At 35.9% G+C, this 14,597-nt stretch overlaps 1 protein-coding gene across 3 annotated transcripts in view; it reads right to left on the bottom strand.

Moving 5' to 3' along the window:
• The window catches only part of CDH12 (cadherin 12), a 1,003,878-nt gene that overhangs the window by 17,377 nt on the left and 971,904 nt on the right, over positions 1-14,597 (bottom strand). For all 3 annotated transcript variants that reach the window (XM_073237610.1, XM_073237601.1, XM_073237619.1), the window contains one exon: positions 8,277-8,413. In XM_073237610.1, the coding sequence (XP_073093711.1) occupies positions 8,277-8,413 (137 nt within the window). The remainder of the gene's footprint in view (positions 1-8,276; positions 8,414-14,597) is intronic.

Genomic DNA, 14,597 nt, shown 5'->3' with positions numbered 1-14,597 from the left:
TCACCTCACTCCCACAACCACTCAATATCAATTCTCAGGATTTTCACCTCTAAACTATCTCTCAAATTTCTCTCTTTTTATCACTCCTGCCATTACTCTATCAGTCATCAAAGTTTCTGTCTTAGATTACCACTAAATATTTCTACTATTTTTTCTGCTATTTTCGAAGGCTGCTTTCCTCTAATCCTTTCACCATTTTGCAGTCAACATAAATTTTCAAAAATACCAGTCAGACCAAGCTCTCTCTTTGATTTTATCTCTTCAATGGTTACCTATTTACTTCAGGATAAAATCAAATCATTTCAACATCTGGGAAAAGAAGGGGAAAAAAACACCTCCATATAGTGGGAGCGGATGACTGGGAAGAGAGAAGCATAGGGAGGGAGAGAGACCAACACAGACAGAGAGACAGAAACAGAGAGATGGAGAATGAGAAACACAGACATGCACAGAGGAGTTCTACCTTTATTCATCCTCCATTTCATTTCTTCTTTTTCCTATACTGAATAACTTTATATTGCTTTGAGCATCTTATGCTTTATTCCACTCCTGGAGCTTAGGTTAGCTTATGTCATTTCTACCACCTAGAATACCTTTTTACCCTCCTTTCACTATTTCCATACTAATCTTTTACCGTCAGTATTAGATGGCCTTCTTATGAAGGATTTTGCTCCTACCTTTCAGTGTGCTCGCATAATGCCCTGTGTAATTGCTTATTTTCCATGCTAATCTTATTACATGGTATCCTTTTTGCTGGTTTACAATGTCTGATGTCCATTAGTAAGCATATCTGAGGAAGATTTTTTTACTTTATAAATCATATGCCCTAAGCACAAAGGATAGCATTCAATACATGTCAAGAAACAAATAAATAAATAAGTAATAAAATGATGCTGTTACATTTATATTTGTGATTATAAATTTCTTAAAAAATGTAAATAAAAGTTGTGATCTAATATTTCTCACTGAATAGGTAATATTTATTTCACACAAGTATAAATCTACTCACAATTTATTCATTCATAAGGTATATATCCATATGTTCCAGAGAGCATGATAGACCATGGACATCAAAGATATATAAGATAAAGTCCTTGATATCAAGAGGTTCATAATTGAGGGAATCACTATCCACATATATGAGACACAATATAATGTGTATCAGTAAAATAACATTTTCCACATAAAAATATTTCCTAATTATGAATTACATTTTGGGGATGTGATGGAAAAAGGAATTTTCTGTGTATAACTAAATATAATTTTTTTCTCTAATTTCAACCTTTACATTAAAAGTTCATCATGTAGTTTTAATTTCCTGAGAAAAATGTATCAAGAAAAGAACAAGCCTTGTGTTATTGTCATATATGTGACTTTGATGGAGCAATAATACTGATTTAAAGTTCTCCTAAGCACTTTGATTATGGTAATGTAACCACAAGCAGTTTAAAGTTGAAAATCAAACATAAGCCATCACAATGTAAATTTGGATTCCATTATATTTGTACAGCATCTAATAGAAAAATTGTATCATTTCTAAATTAAATTGATGATTATGGTGGTGTTATGATTGTTATTGTCATGTGTATGATGTAAGTCTTTATGAAATGGTGTAAATATTTACAAATGATTTTCTCTTCAAAGTATTACTCTTACAAGCACTACTGAAATGGTCCTAGTACTAGTATAAATCAAATTTACCTTTCTTTGAGAATACAAAATAGTTTCATATAACCTGGGAAAAAGAAAGAAAATTAGAAATAAGAAAAGGAAATTAGATAAACTACCTAGACTCATGCATACATAGTAAGGCATGTATGTAAGTAAGAGAAAGGCATTATTTGATCAATTGAAGAAAGCAAAAGTGACTTCAATCTAGAATTGGAACCAACAGTTATACTCAGTCCTCAGAAGTCAACTGCACTATCTGCATAAGTATGTTTACTCAGGTAACTGATTCCACTGTTTTGTTCCCCTATATCCATGCTTATCTTTAGGACCCTGGAGAATTTGGCATGTTGGTTCCAAAATCATTAGAATGTCCATTAGAATTACCTAGGCTGCTTGTTTAAAATGGAGATTTCTTGGCAATTCTCCCAGAAATTCTGACTCAATATCTTGAATGGGGTCCAGGAATCTCCTTTAAAACTTTTCCATGTAATTTTAATGCTGGTGACCATGGTTGAGAAGTTGTAGAACAGTAGTACAGAAGAAAGGGCCAACAAAGTACACTTATTCTTATTTAATGTGCACAGATGTTATAACACCTTGATGACAAAAGACTGGCCAAATTAGGGAGGAGTGTCTCCTGCTCAAACACGGATGGACTAAAATTAAAAGACTAAACCTTGTCCCTTGATTCTGGTAAGGTTAAACATATTCACCCAGGTAGATAAATATAAGCCAGTCAGCACTGGCTAATAAGAATGCAGGTCCAGGAGCATAATTACCTTCCAAACTCACCAGATGGGAAAAGTTGGGGAAGTGATCTATATCTTGTTGGGCATATGTTTAGCTGGGGACACTGAGTAGAAACAACAGGAATGAAAATTGGCTTATTTGCCGACCTTAAAAGCTTTGCATCTTCTCAGGGAAGCATTTAAGGTTCAGTTTGATAAGGCCTCAGGCACCCTTTTAAAAATTTAAACTGAGATACAATTGACATATAACACTGTATGAGGTTCAGGTGTACAACATAATGATTCAATATTTGTATATATTGGGAAGCAGTTGTCAGAGGTAGAAGGTGGGGGGTAGGCCAAATGGTGAAGGGGTCAAAAAGTACGGACTTACAGTTATTAAATAAACAAGTGTGGGGATGTAATATACAGCATGGTGAGTTTAGTTAATAATACACCCTTGCTTCTACTGAATCCATCTTGACTTGCTTCTACTGAATAGAATGTGGCAAAAGTGGTGCCCAATGATGTCAGAAATGACATCTCATCACCTCTGCAGGGAAGCAGGGCTCTAATTGAGGAAGCCAAATCTCATGTCCTCATCAATTCTTTCAACTCCTTTTTCTGGTCTGCTTTCTTCTCTACTGTGGCTGGGGCCAACCAGCAGCAGAAGCTGCAGAGCCCTGGATGGAGGAGGAGCCTCCAGCCCACTAGTCAGCAGGCTGCAATGACGTCTTCATTCAGCTCACCGATAACCATGTTGAATTGTTGTCATTGCCTTGATGCCCTCATTGTCCATATTGTCCAGCATATTTTTAGTGGTCTTGGCACTGGGGAAGGCATTGTCCTTGCTTATAGTCAGCAGGTAGGAGGCAATGTAGTATAGACTAAATCTTTCAGTGCACAAATAAATTATTAAAAAGGAGACTTCAAAATGAAATCACTGGGAATTCCTGTTGTAGCTGATCTAGTAATATATAATTGTGGGCACAGATAGAAATCTAGCTAATTATACCATGGTCATGCACATAATATTGCACACGTATTTCCCTATTCTCATATTTTGTCATTGCATTTTATTACCAAAATACAAATTCACTATAAAATTCTAATAGATAATCACTCTAACAAGCTTAAATATGATGGATAATAGATAAATAAATAGATAGATATCCAGACTAGCAATAATTGCATTAATATATACACTGTAAATGTATATATAATTTTTTACTATATTGTACTTTAATTATCCATGCATATGAAAATCACCATGACCTAGGTCTATTACTAACTTATTTAAAGTAAGTATTCATTGCACAGGCAAATGAATATTTGTCCCTGTAAAATTACATTTTGGAGTGAGAGGGTCCAGGACTCCAGTCTGAGGTTGATCATCATTCACTGTGTGACACTGAGCTACAAACTAATATCTCTGAGCCTCCATTTCCTCACTCCTACAATATAGACAATAATACCTTGTATATAAAGTAATTAGAAGAGTTTTCTTAATTTGTTATTATTATTATTATAGAAAAATTAGGAACTTTCTTCTCAGTTGGTCTAAGAACATAATTTCATGGCTAACTGGTATACAGGCAGATGGCAATCTTCATAAAATTTACCACAAAATGTATTTATTTGTATTTAAATCCTTCATCACTAATAACCACATTCTGATTAGACCTAACATTTTGCAACCTCCCCCTGGGGGTGAAATGGAGTACACATAAACCTAAAGTTTCTGGAATTCAGCATAATTTTCATAGTTATAACTTACTAACATTATCTATTTTGGTCAATTTCTAACTACTCTTAAACTTTAATATCTTTGAAACTGACTTCAGTCTTAGTTTTCTCATAACCCACAACAAATAGTGTTTTGGAAGTTTAGACAAATAAATGAATTTATGTTGAGCCTGAATTATGGATAGCAATCCCAGTTTGATTCTTCTGTACATTTGAAAATGATATCACTTATATTATGTTGCAGTAAAAAAAAAGTTATAACAAAATTGCTCTATATACCAAGTAACCTTAAAACCTAATTACCGAACAATTTAATCCCAACTCATAATTATTTATTTACATGCACAATTTTCTCCAAATAAAGCACTTAGTAAGTTAATATACTGATTTTTGACCTATTCAACAATGAATGGAAACAATCCATTACCGTCTGGAGAATTATGTGAAAAGAATCTGGTGTCATCCAGTTATTTTATAACCGTATGAAATTTGTTTTAGGGCTTTAATGAAGTTATTGTTAGTAATCTTTACCTAATGTTATTTTTTGTAGTAATACCAAAATAACAAAATGATTACAAAAATAATCCCTAAATTAGACATATTCTCATGTTGTAAGTTTCTGATTATTTAAACAAAATTTGGGGGCTTCTGTCCCTTAAAATTCTCAAGATTAATATCATAAAAATGGAAAAGCAGTAATGCATACAATAATTATTAGGAGTCTAGTAAAATATTAGGACCTCCAACCACAGTGGCACTGATTAATGACTGCTTTTTAACTAATTGGAAGTCGTTCAATCATTGTACCATTTCATTTCACCTAAGAGTTTTATAGAAGAGTCAGGGTCAAAACATATGGTAGTACAATCTGTAATAAAGTATAATTATACAATTTTGTTCTTTTGGCAGGGCAAGGGTGGACTGTTTATTTCTCCGTAATTCACTATGATGACAATTTCCTCCTCAGCTGCTAGTATGATCAATGCAAACTTCACTATGCATTCAAATATGAATAAAGTTTGCCTTTAAACTTTGTGGATTCAAGCAAATAAAGCCCACAATAAGCTATTCTTATTGTAGACTTTTTAATTACCACATAGTATATGTTTATCTTCTCTATCCTTTTCAATTTTAAACACAGATAGTGTTTAGTCCAACATAATTCCTTGGAAGCTCTGAAACCTGCACAGTGTTCTTTTGAATACATACTGGAATAGACCAGGGGTAGATATTTTGGAAATATTTGTTGGCATCACCGTTATATGGCATATATATTCATATACATGAATTATGTGTCTAAGTCCCAATTCTGCAAATATGCCAGTAAAGGCCAACATAACTTAGGAGAATCCATATACTATGTTTTCTTAATTTCCATTTAGGTAAAAACTACAGCCATTGGTTTGGAGTAGCAGAGGCAGCACATGCCCTAATCATATTGGTAATTAAAAAACAGGGCTCCCTAAATTTGAAAAATCTAAGCTTTTGAGGATCAGTGACCATAATTCCACAGTAAGGGGACATAGTTTTCTTCCATTTTCCAAATGGCTGAAGCTCAATGTTCCAACTGGATATACCAGCCCTGTTACTACAAGTGCCTTTATACCATTTTGATGGCTTGGTGGCCTAGGTAGCCACTGGAGAGAAAGAGTCCTTCCAGAGCTACAATACAGGTGATCAATGAACTGTCCACAGACTCTCATCTTCACTTAAAGTGCAAGACCCTACTATTCTTACTGCAAAAAATATGCACGTTTTGCATGTACATTAACAGGAAGTTGTAGGTTGAATTAGATAGTTTTCTAATGAATACTCTTTTATTATGAATGATATGTCTTTGATAAATAGAAGTTATTTGATGAGACTGCCTCTGGAAAGTTGCCACTTACTGTGTCCAACTGAATGTAACATGGCTCAGAGAAGCCTTAGACTCCAGAACTTAGACAAATCATTTTCACTGTACTTGCCAACGATCTTAGGAAACTGAAGTTTATTTTCTACCTACAATATGGTTAAGCAATCCCCAATGCTCTGATTGAGTGAATAATTGAAAGTTGGCATGAAAGGAATGATGTATAACATATGTAACTATAACAGGATATGGCACAGGAGGGAAAAAGATGCCACTGTGAAAAGAGAGCTCAGGAAAATAATATAAAGAGAAGTGTACTCTGAAAAAGGGGAGACTAGCATTTTGTTCTGATAATACATCTTCTCAGGCAACTTACTGGATGATCTACTCTCAAAGCCTGAGAGAAGAGGGCAAATTTGAAAGGAGATGACAGGACAGAGAAAGCCCACATGCAGCAGAATTTCTTCAGGGTCAAGTGGGCATCACATAAAGCTGAAATTGAGACATAGTGCTATGACCTCACCCAAGAAGGCCACCTGCTGTTCAAGGGGACCCTATTATTAAGAAACTGAAAGGTCTAATACTGGGTACCTATTTCAAGTTCCTACACAGATGGGATGCCCCAAACCCCAATATTAGTTAACTCAAAAATCATGTAAGAAGACAGTATTGGAGCAACCGCCTTCACTGCCAGTCCATTTTAGCCCTGGAATCAATAGCAACCAATGGAGCAGCATATGGGGACATATTAGAGAAAACTGTGCATTGGTATTCCTTTCTCTCTTTCCTACTCCAAGAAACAGACACAAGAATCTGTATCCCCATCAGCAAGGAATCACAGTTTGAACTGAGTTCTGCAGTTATCTATTGGCATGTAACAAAAATCAACCCTAAAATGTCATTGCTTGAAATAATTACAGTCCAGTATGTCTAACAATTTTGTGGGTAAGAATCTGGTCTGGATCTGGCTGGCAGTATATTCCACTTCACATAGTATTGTCAGAAGTTACATTGTAGTATTCAGCTGCCAAGTCGCCTTGACCAGAGAGTTGAAGACAGTTTCACTCATACATCCAACACATATCCAACAGGTAGAGTTGGAAAGTTGAGCTGAGTTGGGACGTCAACCTGATCACCAACATGTGATCCCTCTAGTACGACAGCCACAATGTAGTCAGCCTTCTTACATGAAGGGGCAGTGTTCCAAAGGACAAGACAGAAGCTTCTTGTACTTTTCTGTTAGGCTTACCTTTAATGATCAGAATAACTTAAAAGTAGTGAAATGAGCTAACAATGTCATTAAGGCCTGGGAATAAGTGTCTGACTATTCACATCAGGAAGCAGTTGTTAAAGATAAACAAACCTGTTTCATATTTACACCCCACTGAGTTAATATTGATTAAAAACCCCTCAACAGAAATATTCAGTTAGCTCTTCCCTGCACTAAAATGTGAAATTAGCTGCCAAAGTATTTGTAGTACATGCAAAAACTAAAATGAGTAAGAAGCAACAGAAAGATACTAGGGAAGAATTTCCCCATATCTTTCAAGAGACCATAAGTACAAGGACTGGTAAGAAGGACTTTGGTTATCAATGGCTTTGGTGACAGCCAAATGTCCCCCCACACTACTCTGTTACCTTAGGAAGTTGTAAGAACGTCCTTGATCTTCCAGCCAAACAAATAAAAACCTATAATCACTTTCAGTCTATAGGATTCTCTTCTGGACCAAGCAGAAATCAACACAAGGAATCATTCATAACAATCCTGGAGATTCTGAATGATTCCTTGAAGAATTGGTCTTATTACTCCTGTATATTTTGCAGTGATATTCATAATAAAATTAAAGGAGAGAGAAGGAAGAGAGGTGATTTTTAAAATGCTGTCCTCAATTTCAAATTGATTTCCAAATAGGTGATTTTATGTGATAATTATTCCTCCTGCCTGACCTATGAAGCTCCCAATAATATACACACAGATCTGATGTGGAAGAGGAGTTGGAACTCTAGTGGCTATTTGAGGCTACAGTGTGGAAAAAAATGAGGTCACACAATGAAATGCACTACTAGATATTCATGCAATCCTGCAAACAGGCTCATTGGCAGCTGTCACCATTTCTCTGGACTTAATGCTACAAGGAAAAGGAACAGGTTTCTGAGTTTCCTCAGGAGACCACTCAGCTGTCAGTCCAAAATTGAAAAACAGCTCAGCAGGGACTCATTTAAGAGTGTCAAATGCAAAGAAGTGCAGGAGAACATTGATTCCGTAATGCCATACTTACTAACTTTACTCGCAATTATGGAGAAATTATACTGCGCCGTGCTTTCTCTGTCTAGTAATTCATTAGTGGCAATGGTTCCTTCCGTTCCATCTATTGTAAAGTAGCTGTCCCCATCACTCTTCCAATCTATGAAGTACCTGTACATAAAAAGAGCAGATGCAAATGTGCAATGATTACACATTAATCATAATGGCAGTCAGACTAACTTGACACAGTTCCTTATTTTTCTCCCTGTAGCTATTACCAACCTTGCAATAAAGAAGAGTGTAAATGACAGCTTCTTTATTGCAAAGTCAGTATGCTCAAGGGGAAACTGGAAATAATGAAAGATTTAGTACTCCTGCTGTTCATATTATTTTAGGGTCTTGACATCTTGAAAGCTCAGCAGAGACTAAAATTCTAAAGCTGACCAGGGGTTACCTTAACCTGCTGAATATTAAAAGTTTTTCAAGCAGTAAAGGATTCCTTAATGGTGGCTGTGGAAAGAGCTGTGGGGTGGGGGAGGCATCTGGCCAAACAGAGGTAGAATTTTTGTTTCCATGGATAGAAAAAGAATCACTATTATGGAAACTAAAAGGAAATTTTTTAACTGACAATGTGGTAATGCTACAGAAGTATTTTCCTCAAACAGATATAAAATAGCTACTGTTGTTTTATTGCTCTATTTATCAGGACAATTTTCTAAAAAAAAAAAATAGTGACCTTGGCTAATAATGTCTCTTTATCTTATTTATTAGCTAACCTTCATAGGAACAGATGTTGTCTTCTTTATGTGAAGTAACTGGATTAAAATCTCCAATAAAGTGGATAAAAGGACATAAATTGCATTTATAGAAGTCTAGATAACAGTGACATATAGAAGGAAATATGTAAAATTATTTTCCAAACATGTTTTCAATCATCGTAATAATAGACTATACCAGATATTGTTCTAAATAGATATATTAACTTATTAAATCCCCACAATAGCCCTAAAGCAAGAAGTATTATTAATCCCTCTATTTTACATATGAGGAAACTGAAGCATAGAGACATTAAGGAATCTGCCCAAGTTCAGAGAGCAAGGAAGTTGGAACTCTGGTGGCTATCTGAAGTTTTAATATTTGACCAGGTTCTCAATGTTTTCCACATAATTATCATTAACATAGGCTTACCAATTTTAAATAAGATGTTTTCTGTGAATGGCCTCTGCTATCAAAGGGCTCAATATGCAATATATTTATTGTCATTATTTTAGTCTGGAAATCAAGGCCAGGTCATTTAAACAATGGCAGAGAGCAGATGACATCATTGTAGTCAGACCATCCTATTCCCTAGGCCAAAGAAAGGTATCCCTTTTTTGTTTGTAAAAAGTTAGTTAAGGAATGCATTTCAAAGAAGCAAGGTATTATTTTGAGAAAATCATCATTTAAAACTGGGTCAGTCTGCATGTCATTGCAGCCCTAGACCAAGGCTAGTTTGCCTTGTTGGATGAAATGTATAAGTCCTAAGTTGCCAATATTTGTTAATAGCTAATAGGATCAGTGAATGAATGATGCAGTTAATCTGCCTTTGATATTTCCATTGTCGATTGGAGGGGTGAAAATGCACTGATGCCTTGTGATTTCAGTGTAGAATCCTGCCTCACAGGAATACTCTCAAAAATTATGAACCAAGACAAACACATTTCAAAGTCAGGGAGCACAGGATACAATCAGATCAATTCTTTCAAGTGCATAATCTCCTTTTCTGAATGAGAAAGCATTTTCTCACAATACCCACCTCCAGCACTTTTATTCAACTGGAGCACGTGCCTAATTTAAGGAGAACATTGCTATTGAATCTCCTTAGTGACTATAGCATTTCTGGAAGAATTGATGGTGTACACTAAGTGGGTTCAATGAGGTGTTAAATGTTGGCTGAGTAGTCTGCCATGCACTAGTCACTGTACTAGGGTCGAGATACATTAAAAAGAAGTGAAGTTTGATGCCCACCGATAAAGAGCCCTGTTGGGGACAACATACACAATTTCAATGCCTGATGGGCAGAGAAAACACTACAGGAATGCAGAGAAAACATGCCCAGTTTGGGATCTATTGGTTCAGGCAAAGCTCCCTGCATGTGATATTGGGCTGACATTAGATGGCTACACAGGAATATTTAGGAGAAGAGTGAAGCAACCAAAGTGAGGAGAGGAGGAAAGGCATCTCAGGAAGCTGCAGCAGCCGAGGCAGAAGCAGGCAGTATGCGTGGGGAATTCTAAGGTGTCTAGGATTATGGAAAAATATCTGAGAGGCAAAATAACAAGAAAAAAAAGTGATTCAGGTTAAGGAGGGCCTCATAAATTATATGAGGTCCAACATGATCCTGTGTGTAATGAACATTATCAGAGGCTCTAATTAGGGTACAAATTAAAAGTTTACCACTTTTAAGGCATATGGTATACGTATTTGAAGGGACAAGGCAGTAAACTTTTTATGTACGCCAGAATCTTGCCAAGAGACCAAGAGATTCACTAGACCTGTAAAGAGATTTGATGCAATGGGTTGCGAAGAGTAGTTGAAATAACTAGGGAATAAGCAATTTAGGGAAAGAAGACACAAGACTCTAGCTGCCTTTAGTTTGATAAGGATGCCCATGGGGAGCAGGTATTATATTTCCCTCTTATATTTCAGTAGAATGCACATGGCAAGGAGAAAGGAATCCATAAAAAGAATGATTATTTCAGATAAACATACAAGGACTTTGATGTTCAAGCTGCACAAGGTCATATAGGTTTCCTCAGAAAACAGTAAGCACAGGGGTAAACATATACTGACTGTGGAAATACTTGATGCAGACGGGGTGGGACAAATTTACGTGCAGTTGGAGATTCCGAAGGTACCTTAAAGCACTGAGATTCAGTTACTACTGTTCACTAAACAGAACGAAATCAGTATCTCTTACTTTGCATGCAACGGAATGCTTTCCAATCAGTTTCCAAGTAGCGTTCTTGTCTGACCTCAACAAACACACGTTCCTCCAAGCACTCCAGCAAGTTCTCCCTTTTCAAAAATACGTTTTATTTTTTCCCTAAGCTTTTTTAAGTAGTAGCTTTATTCACATACTATACAAGCCTCCCTTTTAAACTGAATAATTCAGTCATGTTGGAATAGAGTTGTGCAGGAAGATGTTAGTTCTTAAGAAATATTTTAAACCTATTCGCTCAGCATGTTTTCCTCTAAAGGGGTAGACTACATTTATCTGGAAATTTCTCTTCCATAGAATAAAAATTATGATGGTATCAAGTTCTTGGATTTCTCCTCTGCTTTAGTCTCTTCTGCATTAAGTGAAATATTTTGTTGTGTGATATTAGTTCTTTTAATGATTGTTACGCTTTTTTGTTATTTTCTTATCTGCTTTAGGTTTTATCATATATATATATTAATTTATAAGATTCATACTAACTCTTCATCAATTCATAATTGTTAAGACTTCATAGTAGCAACTCCAATAAAACAAGAGTATTATTCTTCTGTACTTATGTGCTTTTCTATATATGTTATCTATATTATATCTATATAGTCAAAAGCCCAATAAAACATTGTTATAATTAATACCTTTTATAATTTTATGTCTAGTATAGCTAAAAAAATGAACTAAACATTTTGGGAAGAGCTTCAGAGTTCCCTATCCTTATGGACTTCTTGTACCCTGGGAAATTCTCTGAGCCGCTGCTCCAGGTACTGGATGAAGGCAGGATGATCCTTTCCTTTGGCTCTACAGGAATGGAACTAGCAACCCGGGGCAAGAGTGACGGGGCCCAATCTATGGGCCTGGTGGGGACAGAGCGTCCACTCTGTGAGGGGGGTTGAGTGGAAGAAGTGAGCTGCTAGCGTGTCACCCACACTCACGAGGATGTTGGCCTTTGCAAACTTGGAGTTGGAGAGGATGAGAAATGCAGACCTCCTGGAAAGATAATATTCCCGGATTGAGAGCTGAGGGGAGGGGAGCCATGCTTTCACAACCACACCTGCCCAGAGTGGATTTTCCATAAAGCAGAGGCTGGGAGATGGGAGTGGGAGAGGGGGAGCAGGTCCTGGGGCAAATGCCACAGTATTTTGCTGCTCTTATCACGCTTTAGTAGATCTTCTTGAACAGACGTTTCTTCATTTGCTGTATGTGCATAGGAATATTTCCAGAGAGTAGATGGTTGTTTTTAATTAAAAAATTTTTTGTTTTATCATTTATCCTTGTTTCACTGGAGAGTGTGTCTGCAGAGCTCCTCATGCTGCTAGTATTTGTGTGGAACCTCTAGAAGTTTATGAAATTCCCATCTTCTCTCATTCATTAGAATTAAATTGCCTGTTGTTTTTAAAGCTTTTCTTGATTTGGATCTTTGCAAATCTTTTCAATAAACAGATCTTTTTTTGATGCTACATTGTGGCCAGTTTATATTTAGATTTTGGCAAATAGAAGACAGCTTTTATACTTTTGGTGCATGTGTTATCTTTCTTACACAAGGCCCTTTAAGTTACTTGAGGCTAGCTTTATTAGGCTTTGTGTTGCAAAGGACCAGAGATGTTATGTGCAGATAGCACCGACTATTTAAATATTATATTGAATTCAATGCATAGATCCTATCCTTTCCACCTATATAATCGTTAAATATTTCTACTTGAAGGCAACATATTTAGGGCTTTAGGAATGTCTCACTTAGGATAATCTACTCTTTCTGGTTTGCTGAGGACTTTCTCAGTTTCAGTACTGAAAGTCCTGAGGCGTAGAAAACCCCTCGGACCCAGTTGGGGTATAAATGATCACCTTACTTCCAGTTAACACTTACAGCGTATGTACACAAGCTGATTCAAACACAAGTGTACCTTTGTACACTGTGTCACCATATATGCACAGGTCATTTTTAATTGTAGTTTAAGTTTTTCTCATAACATGTTTAAAAATTTAAGGACTTACATAATACATACATGAAATAATTTGTCTTTTCTTCGCTTTATGTTTCTTTATAGCTATCAACCCAAATGTAATATCTTGCAAGCTTAGTAAGCAAATTTCATCTATTTTGTCAGTTCACACTAATGCTAACATATAGTTTGTATTCCATAAATCAACACCACTGAGACGAAATGAAATATAGCATGAAGAACATGAACATTTTGGACAGAGAAAAACTAGGGTGATATATTAATTCCTTTCTTTATCTTGTGTAATTATGTTATGAATCATTCCCTTTAATACCCATTCTCCTTTTCTTCTATAAAATTTGGAAAATAATACCCACCTAACAGTGGAATAGGGAGTATTGTTGTACAGATTAAATAAGATAAGTTGTATGTGTCTCAGCGTAGAACCATAGAACTGTGTATGTGTGTTTGTATTACTTCCCAAATTTAAAAAAATCCTCCCGACATACAAAGATATGCTTATTCCTGGGACCAAGCTGTGATATACACAGACTTTATGGTTAAAATACCTGAACTACAAAGCCCCCAGTCAAACCCCTGAAGTACAAACCATGAGCACGAATAACCAGGTTAGTATTTTACACAATGGTGTTTTGGGTGGGCTCTCATTCACTCTTTTCTAGCATTGAATTTGTATGTCTCTCACCATTTGAGGTTTGGCACCCCAGTATCTCCAGATGTTACCCTCTCAGAGAAAACTTACAGCCTACTTCCAGAGAACTGCTAAAACTTACTTGAACATGTTCTACTCAACTAAACATCTTCAGCATCTTCTTACAGTTGGTCAGATTCCAAGACTATAGGTCTGTAACTAAGTCCTCATATTTTCCTAAAAGCCCACCTTTGTGTGACTAACTGATCCTTGTCTCTGAATGATAAATATGAGACAACTACTACTTTTTATTGTGATTATTTTGTCCACTATAGCAATTAGGAGACATTTATAAGAAATGATCATCAATGAACTGACAGTAAAACTACTTCTACTTTTCCTGGACATTTTCACAGAAGACGTGACCCAGTTTTAAAATGTTTAGATCATTTTCATGAGGTACACCTTTCTAGAGCTTATGATCACATGTTTATATTAGGCTTGCAACAGTTCACATCCAATCTAAGGGTAGAATGATAATTTAACTGCAACTGATCACAATAGTATAATGTGAGCTGAATAATTTGGCTTGATTTGCCAGTTTAAATGAGCAAAACCCTTGTATACAGAATTTGTATGAGTCGTCATACACTTATTTGGTGAGTAGATGAGATCCAAATTTTTAAGGAAAGGAACTTTATTATCTATAAATAATGAAACAAATCTGTAGTTCATAGAAGTACGCAGTGACTGTTGCTAAGAAACCTGTTTTAGCAATTGAATAGAAAT

This window comes from Manis javanica, chromosome 1 (assembly GCF_040802235.1).
Source record: "Manis javanica isolate MJ-LG chromosome 1, MJ_LKY, whole genome shotgun sequence".
In the NCBI taxonomy this organism is placed as follows: domain Eukaryota; kingdom Metazoa; phylum Chordata; class Mammalia; order Pholidota; family Manidae; genus Manis; species Manis javanica.
This window is presented reverse-complemented; position numbering and strand designations above follow the sequence as displayed.